Raw genomic sequence first — 16,593 nt, forward strand, 5'->3', positions numbered from 1 at the left:
CAAAATACAAAAGGATTATATAGATATAGGATGATACTACTTATATAACATGTAAAACTATATTATTTATTGTTTATGAAGTCATATATGTAGTAAAGCGAAGTCTGAATGAGAAAGCTATAAACCGACTTTAAGACAGCGGTTACTATTAGGGAAGAAGAGGAATGTGTATGTGTGTGCACGCTTATTGGAGGGACTCCAAATCCATATTCAGACTTTATTTTTGTTTTAAATGAAAGATATGAACCAAATATAGCAAAAGGCCAAGGACTGATCACTACTGTGGTGAGTGTATGACTTTTATTATTCTTTGTAATTTTCAGTATATCTGAAATACCTTTAATTAAAAAGGATCTGCGCAATAAATATAGTTAATATTACTACTAGCATGTTTATATGGGGACCTCTTTGATATTGGTAACTACATAAATAAATGGTATTTGGAGGTTTAAAAGAAAATCTCAGTTGGAATTGGTGGGCATCTTTATGGAGTACTGTGTATTTTATGGTAAACCTACTTTGAATTTCACTCATCTTTATTGGTCCATGATTTTTTTGGAAATAACTTTAAAAATACTTGTTTTTTAAATTTTATTGAAGTACAATTGATTTACAATGTTGTTTTAATTTTTTTTTATTTTTTACTCATCCTTTACTAAGTCATTATGAAATTTTTCAATTTAACAGGGAGGGGGTTTTTTTAAGTAGAATTTTTATTGAACTATAGCACAGATTCAGATGAGTGACAAATCATAAGTGCACAGCTTGATGCGTTTCCACGAAGCGAGCACACCTGTATGCCCACATCAAGAAAAAAAAGATGATCAGAATCCCTCCCCCATACTTTTCTGTATATCTGTCCATGTTTCATATCATTATAATAGTTCAGTATCTTTGTGAAACAGATTCACTTCGGTGACAACTAGCATTCCTGTTGAAGTGGAAAGTTTGCCTTCTTCACCTTTCCTCTAGTTAGGATTTAGACAAATTTGGCATTTATCAATTGTTTTGGACCCTGGGGAGAGTTTGGAACTCTTGTTGTTCATCAGGAAATGTCTCATTGCCTATGGTTAGGTGCTATATGCCTGAAGATAATAAAAAAAAAAAAAACTATGAAAAGTTGATGCTACACTAAGGTCTCATTTTCATATTGAGAGTGAAAGTCTCACTGGCAGAACTGGCTCCCTATTTCTTCCAGATAGTGTACTAGCTCTCTTGGGGGATGGTAATGGAAGGGAGCTGGGAAATGTTGCAACTGAGGTAGAATTTTTTTTTTTTAAAAGCTTTTAACTTTTGAAAACTTGCAGAACCAGTTGCTTACTGAGGACAGTGAAGTTCCCTAAAATTCTGCAAGCAAGGCCAGCCTGTCTTTTTGTACCGCAGAAGCCACAGATCCTGCAAGGGGAAGTGAATGGATCAGAGCAGACTTGATAGTGATTAAAAAAAAAGTGTTGGTTTTCAGACTGCTTTCTATTGGTACCCTAAGACCTGCCTCAGGAAGCCAGTCTTTCTCCCCGCCAAACACCACTATTTTCAACCACATAAGATTAGCTTTAATTTTTTTTATTAGTTTACACTCTGATTTCCCTGGAAACAAGGGACACTAACCAACAAAGAAAGTTTGAAAACCATGGTCACAGAATGGCACTGTGACAGGAGAATTGCACGATTCCTTCTGATTTTAGTTGGTGGGAAAACTCCAGCTAAAATATAAGACATTTAAAACTGGGTTTTGAAAAGTGATTCTGCATTTGCTTTTGAATACATGTCCTTCCTTTTATCTTTTATGACTTCCCAAGTATAGAATAGTGGTTTCAAAGTCTGGCTGTGCTTCAGAAACACAGGAAAACTTAAAACATAGATTGTCTGTTACAAAATTACAGACTTTACCCAAGAGGTAGGAAATCAGAACATAAGGTGGTAGTCAGATTCTATCACAGCATATCCTTGGGCTAGGATTTGGGAAGGGCTGGCCTGGGATTCAAAGTAATACTCTGTAAAGACGGCAGAATGATTGAACAGTTAAAACAATAAAAACAGTGAAGAGAGTCAGGCTTAGTCTATTACCTGAAGCTATTGGCACCATCCTTGCAGGTAGCTCCATTTTTGCATGGTTGGCTGAGACACTCATCCATGTTTATGTCACACCGGGTGCCCAAAAATCCAGGTGGGCATTTGCACAAGAACCCCCCAAGCTGATCTTCACAGACTCCGTTATTTAAACATGGGCTTGACTGGCATTCATTGACTTCTGTTTCACAGTGTAGGCCTGGGGATGAATGAGGATGAGAGACAGCTCAAAGGTTAACCTCTTTGGAAAACTGGAATCAAGGTGAGGGCTCCTTGGAGGATGCTGCTTTGAAAGGATGAAAGGGAGGCTGCAGAGCCACTGGCTGACCAAACAGGTTTGAGACCTATCCTTAAATAAGCTCTGGCTTTTCTAAATCATTTTAGGACTGTATTTTTGATAAGCTGCTCTTTTAATTTTACCTTTTTCTGGAACTAACATTAGCAATGGACGCCTGAGATAATGTTTAAACAAAAATGAAACTGGCACATATAGTTCAAAATGTTCATCTGCATCTTTGATCCGGCCTCTTTCTGTCACTGATCATTTTCTTTGGACTTATTCTTTACCAGTTACATATATATACACACACACACATACATTCTATTATTTAGCATTCACTTATAATAATATTTTATCATCTCCAGTTACTTCTTGAGTGTTTGTCTTAGCAAATAAACTCAAGTCTTCTCTTTCTGTCTCTACATATACGTATATACACAGACATGTACGAGAACATATTACTTTTTCTGAATTGCTTTAGTCAATTTTAGACCTGATGCTCTCTTACCTCTAAATACTTCAGTGTGAATTTCCTCAAAAATAAGAACTTTCACTTATAAAATCATGGCGCAGTTATAAAATCAGAAAATTAAACTTATATAATGTCACTTATATAACAGTAAATATAATGATTTGGGAGGCTTTACAGAACTCTTTAAGACAACTAGGAAGAATGGAAACATCTTACCCATGTATCCTTTCACACACATGCAGTGATACCCAGCCAGGCCATCGACGCAAGTTCCTTTATTTAAACAAGGACTGGAGCTGCACTCATTTACATTTTCTTCACATAGTTGACCTGCAAAGAATCACAGAACATTTGCGCTTGAGAAAACTGAAAGGAATTTAAGACTAATAGTTTCAAACAAGTTGTTCAGGTGTAAGAGCAGAGAAATTGGAAATCAAGGCTAATATGTTTGTGGAAAAAAATATGCTCTTTGCCAAATATAATTATTTGCTGAATAATATCCCAATACATGTTATACACAGGGCTTCCCAGGTGGCACTAGTGGTAAAGAACCTGTCTGCCAATGCAGAAGACATAATGAAATGTGAGTTCGATCCCTTCCCTCCAGGAAGATCCCCTGGAGAAGGGAATGGCAAGTCAGTCCAATATTCTTGACTGCAGAATACCATGGACAGAGAAGCCGAGTGGGCTGCAGTCTACAGGGTCACAAAGAGTCAGACACAACTGAAGCGACATAGTATTAACGGATATCTACCTACCTACCTACCTCACATTTTCTTTATCCATTCATCTCTTGGTAAATACTTAGCTTGTTTCCATATCTTGGCCATTGGCTATTGTGAATAATGCTGCAATGAACATGGAAGTACAGATGTCTCTTTGAGATGGTGATTTCATTTCTTTGAATAGATATCCAGAAGAGGGATTGTTGGATTGGATGGTAATTCTATTTCCAAATTTTTGAGGAACCTCCATGCTGTTTTCCACCATGGCTGAAGCAATTTACACTCCCACCAAGAGTGCACAACAGTTCTCTTTCCTCCATGGCCTCACTAGCCCTGTTAGCTCTTACCTTTTGATGACAACCATTCTAACAGGTGTGAGATGGTAACTCGTTAGTTTAAGGTTTCAAAGGTTTATATTGTAAGAATGAGACACTCTCTCCTTACCTGCGTAACCAGATGGGCATTCACAAATGAATTCTCCAACTCGGTCTTTACAAATTCCATTGTTGTGGCAGGGCAGTGAGCTGCATTCATCAATGTCTATCTCACATTTTAAGCCTAAAATGCAAACACTGAAGGTCAATCAAAGAGAGGACGAACGGAAACAGCACCGTCCTTTAAAGGTAATTATTCCAATAACCTGAATTTATAGGGAGTGGCAGTGATGAAGAAAAGGGCAATATTTGTTAGGAATTACCATCTTATTAAGTATTTCATGAAGGTATTACCTCTTTCTAAATAGATTTAAGCTATCCTTACAAGGATAAACAAAAGACAGCAAAAGATCCCAAGTCAGAAGTAGAGGGGAAAAGGGAAATCTGAAAGCATAAAATGGAGCCAAGAATTAGTTTGATTCCAAAGCGAAAAATAAAAAGTCCCATGTACTTGTTACCAAAGCCACTTGGCTGAGGAATAGGGGTGGTGCTAAGTCCTGCCAGATCTCGACTCATATGCCAGGTGTCCTAGAATAGGGTTTATCTTCTCATAGGGTATGCATAGCTTTAGTCCATGACTAATTCTGCTGAAACCCATGTTCTTCTACAAGAGGAGGTCTCAAAGAATGGTCTCTGGACCAACAGCATCAGTAATCCCCTGGGAATGTGACAGAAATGCCACAGTCTCTGTTTTAGGAAATCCTCCAGATGATTCTGATGAGCATCAAAATTTGAGAATCACAGTCCTATACTATGCTTTTCTCAATCACCTCTCATTTACAAAATTCTAGGGCAAGATCATTATTTCTTATGAAATGTTGGGACAAAAATTCTTATAAAAATTGAAACACACACACACATACATGTGTGCACATGCTGAAATAACTGGAATGACAATATTCTCTATTTTGTCTTCCAACTTCTCTTTTCTGGTGAATTCTTTTATCTAAATATCACTTTTCTCATTAAAATGTTGGTGACAAAAAGCTCAAAAAGGAAAAACTGCATTTCTAGAAGAAAACAGGAAATTATTTTAAATGAACTGCAACATTTAACATATAGTTCATTTCTCCTCAAAAAAACATTATCTTTCTGTACTGAACTGGAATTTGAACCAAGTTGCAAGAAAACACAATTCTTACATAATTCGTACATAATCAAGTTCAAAGCCATACTGTTTTCCTAAGCACAGCTTGCAGAAAGATAGAAATAAACAACACATCATGGCCATAAGAACTTCCATTCGTGTGAAACAAATGAGAGAAACTGGAGTTTGTTTTAAAATGTTTATGCTAGACAATCTGTTCTAGGTTGAGTGTCATGCATTTATTTTGTGTTAGAATGCAACCTTGGACATGACCTCTGGAACTATATTCAAATTTAAATTGTAAGTTATGATATCATTTTTTTTCACGGAGAAGATGATTCTTTATTCTTCCTCCAAAATATGCAAAGAAAATTGTCATTTGTAAGAGCTGTATACTTTTTTCACATATTGGTTTGTTTTGTTCAACCAAATTTTTGTGCATCGTTATCTTTTTAAGTTTTTTTTTTATGTAGACCATTTATAAAGTCTTTATTAAATTTGTTATAATAGTGCTTCTGTTCTGTGTTTTTGTTTTTTGGCTACAAGTTATGTGAGATCTTTAGCTCCCTGACCAGGGATCAAACCTGTAGCCCCTTCATTTTTGAAGGTGAAATCTTAATCACTAGATTGCCAGGGAGTTCCCCAGTTTATGTATCTTGTGGCATTTATTTTTAAAGTTTCAAAGTTTGATACTTCAAGTTACAATGATGCAGTATGAAAGATACATGAAAATTTGCACTCCTCTGTGTTACCTGTATATCCAGGCAGGCAGAGACACACATAACCACGGCCCAGTTGCTGGCAGGTTCCACCACTGTGGCAGGGGTTTAAGAAACATTCATGGAAAACCTGTGAAAAGAAAATTTATCAGAGACAAGTTCATTTCAGTTAGAAGGTTTATAGCATTAGCTTGTTCCTATTTCCGAGTGAGTCCAGCAGGACTGCTGCCTGCATAACATTGGTACCTGCCATGCTGCTGCTGCTGCTGCTAAGTCACTTCAGTCGTGTCCGACTCTGTGTGACCCCATAGACGGAAGCCCACCAGGCTCCCCCCTCCCTGGGATTCTCCAGGCAAGAACACTGGAGTGGGTTGCCATTTCCTTCTCCAGTGTGTGAAAGTGAAAAGTGAAAGTGAAGTCGCTCAGTCGTGTCTGACCCTTAGCAACCTGACGGACTGCAGCCTACCAGGCTGCTCCATCCATGGGATTTTCGAGGCAAGAGTACTGGAGTGGCTTGCCATTGCCTTCTCCAATGGGCACAAATGCTATATATTATTCTTCAGTGATGCTCTGCTAAACCCAGGCAGTGTCACTCAATGCTGGTTGCATGTTAGACTTCATTTAAGGCATTTAAAAAGTTTACTAAGGATGCGTCCCAACCCAGACCAGCTAAATCAGGAATCTCTGAAGTTATATCTGCGCATCATTATTTTTTAAAGTTAGCCAGTGGATTTTAATATGTCTCCAGGGTGATATGTCTTTAGAGGTTCTATGTCAATTAGGCTCAGTTTCAAAGCTTCATTTACGAAGCCCTTACAAGTGAGAGTGTTTGGAAGCAGGAAGTTAAAATAAGAAACATAACTTTATTATCCTCCTTCAGTTCAGTTCAGTTCAGTTCAGTCGCTCAGTCGTGTCCGACTCTTTGTGACCCCATGAGTCACAGCACGCCAGGCCTCCCTGTCCATCACCAACTCCCGGAGTTCACTCAAACTCACCTCCATCCAGTTGGTGATGCCATCCAGCCATCTCATTCTCTGTCGTCCCCTTCTCCTCCCGCCCCCAGTCCTTCCCAGCATCAGTCTTTTCCAGTGAGTCAACTCTTCCTTAAAAATACTTAAAACCTAGGAATTTATTATGACATTGGGCAAGGTGCATTCAGATTAATGGCTGAATCACTCAAAATAATTGGTCTTAACTAGTCTTTAAAAAATAAATGGAGAACAATTATGTTTCAGTTCAGTTCAGTTCAGTTGCTCAGTCGTGTCCAACTCTTTGCGACTCCATGAATCACAGCACACCAGGCCTCCCTGTCTATCACCAACTCCCGGAGTTCACTCAAACTCATGTCCATCGAGTTGGTGATGCCATCCAACCATCTCATTCTCTGTCGTCCTCTTCTCCTCCTGCCCCCAATCCTTCCCAGCATCAGAGTCTTTTCCAGTGAGTCAACTTGTCGCATGAGGTGGCCAAAGTATTGGAGTTTCAGCTTTAGCATCAGTCCTTCCAATGAACACCCAGGACTGATCTCCTTTAGAATGGACTGGTTGGATCTCCCTGCAGTTCAAGGGACTCTCAAGAGTCTTCTCCAGCACCACAGTTCAAAAGCATCAATTCTTCGGCGCTCAGCTTTCTTCACAGTCCAACTCTCACATCCATACATGACCACGGGAAAAACCATAGCCTTGACTAGACAGACCTTTGTTGGCAAGGTAATGTCTCTGCTTTTTAATATACTATCAAGGTTGGTCATAACTTTCCTTCCAAGGAGTAAGCGTCTTTTGAGTTATGATTCTTAATTTTTGAAAAGGTCACAACTTTTCTCCAATAAATGATTCCCCCCACCCTATTCCCGCTGGCAAAAAATTTAAATATCTTTCATGGAAGTTGAGTAACTTGTCCTGCTAATCAGAAAAGGCCTTTGGCTAATCCCAACGTGCTTACTCAAACGATGGGTTATGCTCATGGCACATGTTAATTATTAGCAAATCAAAAGACTCTCCACATCCACAATTCTCTACACCAGACATCACAGGGAAAAATTCCAATTTCTGGTACTTAGGACTTCCAATGTTGTATTCTTGGAAAGTTCCTATTATAAATCATAAGCAAATGCAATTATTCATTGATAATATTCATGAACCTTGATTACTTGAAATTTTGAGTCTGGTAGTTTTCCTCTGTGTGACATGTATAATGAGAAATTGTTTTCCAAGCACTCCATTAGAGAAAATTTTACAAATACAAAGTAGACTTGCCTGACTGCTGACTTCATACTTCTTTTTGACATGTCCAGGAGAAGAAAGAAGCACTGCACTTTCCTCTGCTGCTGAGAAAGTTGAACTAAAGCCTAATAAAGTTAAAGGGAAAATATCTGAGAAATATATTTGGTGTAGTAGATGTTGCCAATTACGTGCATTCTATCTTTTCCTTTTTCCTTTTTAATTGAAGTATAGTTGTCTTACAATGTTGCACTAATTTTTGCTAGGAAGCAAAGTGGTTCAGTTTTAAATATATATATATATGTGAATATATATGTAACTTAATATATTTTTATATATTTGTTTTTTATTCTTTTCCATTATGGTTTATCATAGGATTCTGAATATACAGTCCCATGTGCTATAAATAGGACCTTGCTGTTTATCCATTCTATATATAATTGCTTATCTCTTCTACTCCCAACTTCCCACTCCATTCCTCCCTCCACCCGCCTCTCCCTTGGTAACCACAAGTCTGTTCTCTACGAATAGACTCTATTTAAATGCCGTGGTCAAGATTTTGATTCTCAGAGTCAGTAAAGCCACGTATATTTTCCTTTAGTCATATAAGAAGACAGGAGATAAGAGACGGATGTGATATGTCATTAAATTCTAGACTTTTAGAAATTTGGAAGTTATGAAGTTTGACATTCCCAGAGTGAAGAATCTGAGTCACTGTCATCAAAAACACCTTCAAAAGGACAGCTTACATCCACACACCCAAAGGCACTGAAAATAATAATATTCACAATTAGAGTTACCGCAGAGATAAAACTCTTCAACAGAGGATAACATGAGAAATGAAATATTATCATCTTACTGGAACAATCTGTGATGGATCTGGCACCCGTGATGGTTGTAGTTCCATAAAAGGGACAAGATAAACAGAAGGACTTCCCTGGATTGGGTTGGTAATAGTCTTGAGGACATGGATAACAGGGCATTAACCCAGAACGAGAGAATTCTCCCACTGGACAAGGCACTGCAAAAGAAAGAAAAAATCATTTGTATAAAGCAATATACCCTACCTTCTAAAAGAAGTGTATTAACCTTTGGTTATAAGAAAGCTATCACATTGCTGGTATTTTCTCTTGCACGTATTTAATACCCAGATCATTAATACTCAGACCACTTAAGTAAATATTTTGTTGCTTCCTTCCCATCTTTAGCAACACACATTAATAAAAATCAGAATTGGTCATATAATATTGTACTGTGATTTTCCCACTTTATATTGTAAGTAAACCACTCCCCAAATCATTAACTAACACGATGTTTAATAAATGAAATCTACTACATCTCACTGTCAGACCATAACTGTGCTCATATTTCCTCTGCTACTGGTCAATTACAGTTGTATCTACTAGTTCTATTTGTTTCCGATAATTTCTAATATTATAAATAATGCTGACACGAAATTCTCTATATAACATTTTTTATATAACTATGATTATTTCCTTGGGATAACACTTGCCTTTAGTTAAAGCCAAAGATATGAAAATTTAAAGCCATAAATATATCATGCCTAAATCATTTAAAAAATGTAATTTACAGCCCCATCAGCAGTGTATGAAAGTCCCCTTCTCACTGCATGCTCATCAGCATTGAAAATGATACCTTTTTTAGATTTGAAGGTAAAAATGGAACTGCTCTGTTAATTTGCGTTTTCATGATACAAGAAGTTGTATTTTTATGTTTATCTGAAACGGTTATTGCTCCTGTATCAGTTCAGTTCAGTCGCTCAGTCGTATCCGACTCTTTGCGACCCCATGAATCACAGCACGCCAGGCCTCCCTGTCCATCACCAACTCCCGGAGTTCACTCAAACTCATGTTCATCTAGTCGGTGATGCCATCCAGCCATCTCATTCTCTGTCGTCCCCTTCTCCTCCCACCCCCAATCCTTCCCAGCATCAGAGTCTTTTCCAGTGAGTCAACTCGTCGCATGAGGTGGCCAAAGTATTATTGGAGTTTCAGCTTTAGCATCAGTCCTTCCAATGAACATGCAGGATTGATCTCCTTTAGAATGGACTGGTTGGATCTCCTTGCAGTCCAAGGGACTCTCAAGAGTCTTCTCTAGCACCACAGTTCAAAAGCATCAATTCTTCGGTGCTCAGCTTTCTTCACAGTCCAACTCTCACATCCATACATGACCACTGGAAAAACCATAGCCTTGACTAGACGGACCTTGGTTGGCAAAGTAATGACTCTGCTTTTAAATATACTATCTAGGTTGGTCATAACTTGCCTTCCAAGGAGCAAGTGTCTTAATTTCATGACTGCAATCAGCATCTGCAGTGATTTTGGAGCCCAAAAAAATAAAGTCTGACACTGTTTCCACTGTTTCCCCATCTATTTCCCATGAAGTGATGGGACCAGATGCCATGATCTTTGTTTTCTGATTGTTGAGCTTCAAGCCAACCTTTTCACTCTCCTCTTTCACTTTCATCAAGAGGCTTTTTAGTTCCTCTTCACTTTCTGCCATAAGGGTGGTGTCATCTGCATTTCTGAGGTTATTGATATTTCTCCCGGCAATCTTGATTCAACTTGTGCTTCTTCCATGTATTGGGGGGTCATCTATTTTTAAACCTTTTAATGTTATTTTGTGTTTAAAATGCTTTTCATATACTACATGCAGTTGAATATCGTCATTTAACCAAGTGTGAAATTCTCTTGCCAATATTTGGTGGAATATGAGAAAAGAGCCCCGGGCTTCCCTGGTGGCTCAGTGGTAGAGAATCTGCCTACCAATGTAGGAGATAGGAGTTTGATCACTGGTTTGGGACAATCCCACAAGCCACAGAGCAACTAAGCCCATGCACCATATTTATTAAGACAGTGCTCTACAGCCCAGGAGCCACAACTACTGAAGCCCATGCGCCCTAGAGCCTATGCTCTGCAACAAGAGAAGACACTGCGATGAGAAGCCCAAGCATCACAACTAGAGAACAGTCCCTGTTTGCTGCAACTAGAGAAAAGCCCAGAGAAGCAACAAAGCCCCAGCACAGCCAAAAAATAATTCGATAAATAAATTAAATTAAAAGGAAAAGAGCTCCAAATATAACATGGATTTTCTTCAATAAATTTTGGTTACATTTGGCAGAGGGGCAGTGAGGTAGATTATCCATGACTAAATATGTGGGTTGGGGTTTTAGAGAATGATCCAAAGACAAATTCAGGTGGAGTGTGTGAACTGGAGTCATTTGGGTGAGCCTGAAAGTCATTACAAGCTGAGAAAACTACTATAACTATTAAGACCTATCTGTACAAAATTGGGCTTCCCTGGTGGCTCAGAGGTTAAAGCGTCTGCCTCCAATGTGGGAGACCCGAGTTCGATCCCTGGGTCGGGAAGATCCCCTGGAGAAGGAAACGGTAACCCACTCCAGTATTCTTGCCTGGAGAATCCCATGGACGGAGAAGCCTCGTAGGCTACAGTCCACGGGGTCGCAAAGAGTCGGACACGACTGAGGGACGGAACGGAACGGTACAAAATTAGGCATGGAAGATAGAACACAGGGAAACAGCTACTCAGTGTATCAGCATACTTACCCTTTAGGTCTTAGATTCTTGATGATAAAAAATAGTTTAGCAGAAATAATTACCAAAGAGGCTGAAAGATTTAGAGATACACTTGAGGCTCAAGAAAGCAGGATACTCCAGGTGGTGGCATCCTTTTATCAGTAGGACAATAAACATTAAATAAATGACAACACATCTGTCATAATCTCAGAATGCTTAGATCAAACTTCTTAAGCAAAAACAGCCAGCCAAATCTTTTGCAAAAGATCTCTTTTACGTACCCAACTGACAAAACTCAGGAGTTGAATCAAGAGATGGCAGAAGATAACACAGATATTAATGCATATTTAGAAAAAAAAATTCTGGTGGCTACATTTGCCACATTCAAGAAAAGTTTTAAACTCTAAGTATCTTTGTCTAACCAAGAATAAAATATCTACTCTGTTACTAGAGATAACTAAACTTCTCAGTTCAGTTCAGTCGCTCAGTCGTGTCCGACTCTTTGCGACCCCATGAATCACAGCACGCCAGGCCTCCCTGTCCATCACCAACTCCCGGAGTTCACCCAAACTTATGTCCATCGAGTTGGTGATGCCATCCAGCCATCTCATTCTCTGTCGTCCCCTTCTCCTCCCACCCCCAATCCTTCCCAGCATCAGAGTCTTTTCCAGTGAGTCAACTCGTCGCATGAGGTGGCCAAAGTATTGAAGTTTCAGCTTTAGCATCAGTCCTTGCAATGAACACCCAGGATTGATCTCCTTCAGAATGGACTGGTTGGACCTCCTTGCAGTCCAAGGGACTCTCAAGAGTCTTCTCCAGCACCACAGTTCAAAAGCATCAATTCTTCTGTACTCAGCTTTCTTCACAGTCCAACTCTCACATCCATACATGACCACTGGAAAAACCATAGCCTTGACTAGACGGACCTTGGTTGGCAAAGTAATGTCTCTGCTTTTTAATATACTATCAAGGTTGGTCATAACTTTCCTTCCAAGGAGTAAGCGTCTTTTAATTTCATGACTGCAATCAGCACCTGCAGTGATTTTGGAGCCCCCCAAAATAAAGTCTGACACTGTTTCCACTGTTTCCCCATCTATTTCCCATGAAGTGATGGGACCAGATGCCATGATCTTTGTTTTCTGAATGTTGAGCTTCAAGCCAACCTTTTCACTCTCCTCTTTCACTTTCATCAAGAGGCTTTTTAGTTCCTCTTCATTTTTGGCCATTATTGGAGTTTATAATAGGTTTCCTGATTCTCAAATTTCCAAAAATGACTGCCTATTTAGAAAAGGTATTAATACTTTCCAAAAAGCTAATTATTAACAGTTAACTGAAAGCATAAATCTTCCACTGATAAAAGTATAAATTTTCTGTTTGAAAAGATATCTATGAATGTGTATCATATGGTAGAAATATAAATGCTGCCTGTAAAACTCAAGATACTATAGCGAATTAAACTACTTTTTTCATGTAATTTTTTCAGTACAACCTCACTATTAAAAAGAAAAAAAGACTGTGCCCTAAAACCTGACAGAATTATACTGTCAGCTGTAGTACATAATTATACTATAATAGTCAACAATTATACTAAGACATAATAATAATAAAATCTTAAGATAAAAAATCTTAAGCCAGTTGGCATCTCAAAACAGCATAGTACTGTGATGTCTGTTTGTTGCTTTTTGACCCAGAAAGTGCAAAAGAAACTTTCACGTGGAAATGAGTTTAAATTACTTTCCAAGGGCAAACAGTTGTCATCACAAACGTACTTTCCAAGAGTGGATAATCAGCATTTAATATATAATTTATATATGTAGTTAGTACATACACATGCACACATGTGGCGCTAGTGGTAAAGAACCCGCCTGCCAATGCAGGAGATGTAAGAGATGCGGTTCAATCCCTGGGCAGGGAGGATCACCTGGAGGAGGATGTGGCCGCCCTCTCCAGTGTTCGTGCCTGGAGACTCCCATGGACAGAGGAACCAGGCAGGCTGCAGTGCACAGGGTTGCAAAGAGTCAGACACGACTAAAGTGACTTAGCACGCGCTCATACAACATATGAATGTATAACATACACGTATACATAATAATAGCACTATCTACTACAGTATTAAATGCACAGACGCGACACATACATGACACAGTTCCCAATGGATTCACATCATAGGAAAGAGGGGAGAAAGTTTTTGATTTAAATCTTGGACAAAGAAACCATGGTTTCTAAGTCAAGAAAAATGAAACAAAACCCATCTCACCTCTTTTATTGTAGAGAAGGAGAAAAAATATTTAAATATGCCAAAAGTGATATAAAAACAGAATTAAAAATAGAACATTGAAATGAACAGGGAAAAATGAACCCCATATGCCTGTCCCCTGATGGTATAAAGGGAAAAATACAGTCTTGGAGACCCTGGTTTCTGATGACAAAGACAGAAGTCAAGCCTCTCATTCTAAGCCTCCTTTGAACTTCATCCTAGAGGGGCAAGGTAAGAAGTGTTGTTTTCTTGTTCCACATATAATCTTTCCTTCTATTGGTATCATATGTAAACAACACCATGAACAAAACCCATTTGTGGGACTTATGATTTTGGTAAAAATTATTTTTAAAAAACTGAAAAGCTGCAGATTCTTCTAACCAAGACTCAAGACTATTAACCAAGGACTCAAGACTGTTAACCAAGGACTCAAGACTGCTTAATATCCTAATACATGATAATAGATGAAATGTATAAAGAATATTACATTATACTAACATAGTTATATTTGTTCTTCTTTAGTAGCTAAGTTGTGACTGACACTTTTTGTAACCACAAGATACTGGAGTGGGTTGCCATTTCATTCTCCAGGGGATCTTCCTGACCCAGGGATTGAAGCTATGTCTCCTGCATTGCAGGCAGATTCTTGACCACTGAGGCACCTGGGAAGTGCAACATAGTAATATACTTAAATATAATCGCTATATTTATTAATGATATTTTAACTTCAGTTCAGTCGCTCAGTCGTGTCCGACTCGTTGTGGCCCCATGAACCGCAGCACGCCAGGCCTCCCTGTCCATCACCAACTCCCGGAGTCCACCCAAACCCACCTCCATTGAGTGGGTGATGCCATCCAACCATCTCATCCTCTGTCGTCCCCTTCTCCTCCTGCCCTCAATCTTTCCCGGAATCGGGGTCTTTTCAAATGAGTCAGCTTTTCGCATCAGGTGGCCAAAGTACTGGAGTTTCAGCTTCAACATCAGTCCTTCCAATGAACACCCAGGACTGATCTCCTTTAGAATGGACTGCTTGGATCTCCTTGCAGTCCAAGGGACTCTCAAGAGTCTTCTCCAGCACCAGGGCTTGAAAGCATCAATTCTTCAGCATGTATCCTTCTTTATGGTCCAACTCTCACATCCATACATGACTGCTGGAAAAATCATAGCCTTGACTAGATGGACCTTTGCTGACAAAGTGATGTCTCTGCTTTTTAATATGCTATCTAGGTTGGTCATAATTTTCCTTCCAAGGAGTAAGAATCTTTTAATTTCATGGCTGCAATCACCATCTGCAGTGATTTTGGAGCCCAGAAAAATAAATTCAGCCACTATTTCCACTGTTTCCCCATCTATTTTCCATGAAGTCATGGGACCAGATGCCATGATCTTAGTTTTCTGAATGTTGAGCTTTAAGCCAACTTTTTTTTTTTTTTTATTATATTGGTTGGTTTTGCCATATATTGACATGAATCTGCCCCGGGTGTACATGAGTTCCCCTTCCTGAACCCCCCTCCCACCTCCCTCCTCTGCTTATCCTCCCTCTGGGTCATCCCCATGCACCAGCAGCCCCGAGCATCCTGTATCATGCGTTGAACCTGGACTGGTGATTTGCTTCACATATGATAATATATATGTTTCACTCTCCTCTTTCACTTTCATCAAGAGGCCCTTTAGATCGTCTTCACTTTCTGCCATAAGGGTGGTATCATCTTCATATCTGAGGTTACTGATATTTCTCCTGGCAGTCTTGACTCCAGCTTGTGCTTCTTCCAGCCCAGCATTCCTCATGATGTACTCTGCATATAAGTTAAATAAGCAGGGTGACCATATACAGCCTTGATGTACTCCTTTTCCTATTTGGAACCAGTTTGTTGTTCCATGTCCAGTTCTAACTGTTGCTTCCTGACCTGCATACAGGTTTCTCAAGAGGCAGGTCAGGTGTTCTGGTATTCCCATCTCTTTCAGAATTTTCCACAGTTTATTGTGATCCACACAGTCAAAGGCTTTGGCATAGTCAATGAAGCAGAAATAGATGTTTTTCTGGAACTCTCTTGCTTTCTTGATGATCCAGCGGATGTTGGCAATTTGATCTCTGGTGCCTCTGCCTTTTCTAAAAGCAGCTTGAACATCTGAAGTTCACGGTTCACGTATTGCTGAAGCCTGGCTTGGAGAATTTTGAGCATGACTTTACTAGCGTGTGAGATGAGTGCAATTGTGCGGTAGTTTGAGCATTCTTTGGCATTGCCTTTCTTTGGGATTGGAATGAAGACTGACCTTTTCCAGTCCTGTGGCCACTGCTGAGTTTTCCAAATTTGATGACATTTTGAGTGAAGCACTTTCACAGCATCATCTTTTAGGATTTGAAAGAGCTCAACTGGAATTCCATCACCTCCACTAGCTTTGTTTGTAGTGATGCTCTCTAAAGCCCACTTGGCTTCATATTCCAGGATGTCTGGCTCTAGGTGAGTGTGAGTGATCACACCATCGTGATCAACTCGGTCGTGAAGATCTTTTTTGTACAGTTCTTCTGTGTATTCTTGCCACCTCTTCTTAACATCTGCTTCTGTTAGGTCCATACCATTTCTGTCCTTTATCGAGCCCATCTTTGCATGAAATATTCCCTTGGTATCTCTAATTTTCTTGAAGAGATCTCTAGGCTTTCCCATTCTATTGTTTTCCTCTATATCTTCGCATTGATCACTGAGGAAGGCTTTCTTATCTCTCCTTACTATTCTTTAGAACTCTGCATTCAAATGGGTATATCTTTCCTTTA

At 39.2% G+C, this 16,593-nt stretch overlaps 1 protein-coding gene across 1 annotated transcript in view; it reads right to left on the reverse strand.

The window, feature by feature from the left end:
- Positions 1–16,593, reverse strand: part of SVEP1 (sushi, von Willebrand factor type A, EGF and pentraxin domain containing 1) — a 204,172-nt gene that overhangs the window by 67,974 nt on the left and 119,605 nt on the right. Inside the window, exons 19-24 of the mRNA XM_055427567.2 lie at positions 8,866–9,027; positions 8,043–8,134; positions 5,821–5,917; positions 3,992–4,105; positions 3,039–3,152; positions 2,068–2,269 (exon numbers count right to left, since the gene is read on the reverse strand). Coding sequence (XP_055283542.2) covers positions 2,068–2,269; positions 3,039–3,152; positions 3,992–4,105; positions 5,821–5,917; positions 8,043–8,134; positions 8,866–9,027 — 781 coding nt within the window. The remainder of the gene's footprint in view (positions 1–2,067; positions 2,270–3,038; positions 3,153–3,991; positions 4,106–5,820; positions 5,918–8,042; positions 8,135–8,865; positions 9,028–16,593) is intronic.

Source organism: Moschus berezovskii, chromosome 7 (assembly GCF_049115385.1).
Source record: "Moschus berezovskii isolate FMDL1 chromosome 7, NW_MosBer_1.0, whole genome shotgun sequence".
In the NCBI taxonomy this organism is placed as follows: Eukaryota; Metazoa; Chordata; class Mammalia; order Artiodactyla; family Moschidae; genus Moschus; species Moschus berezovskii.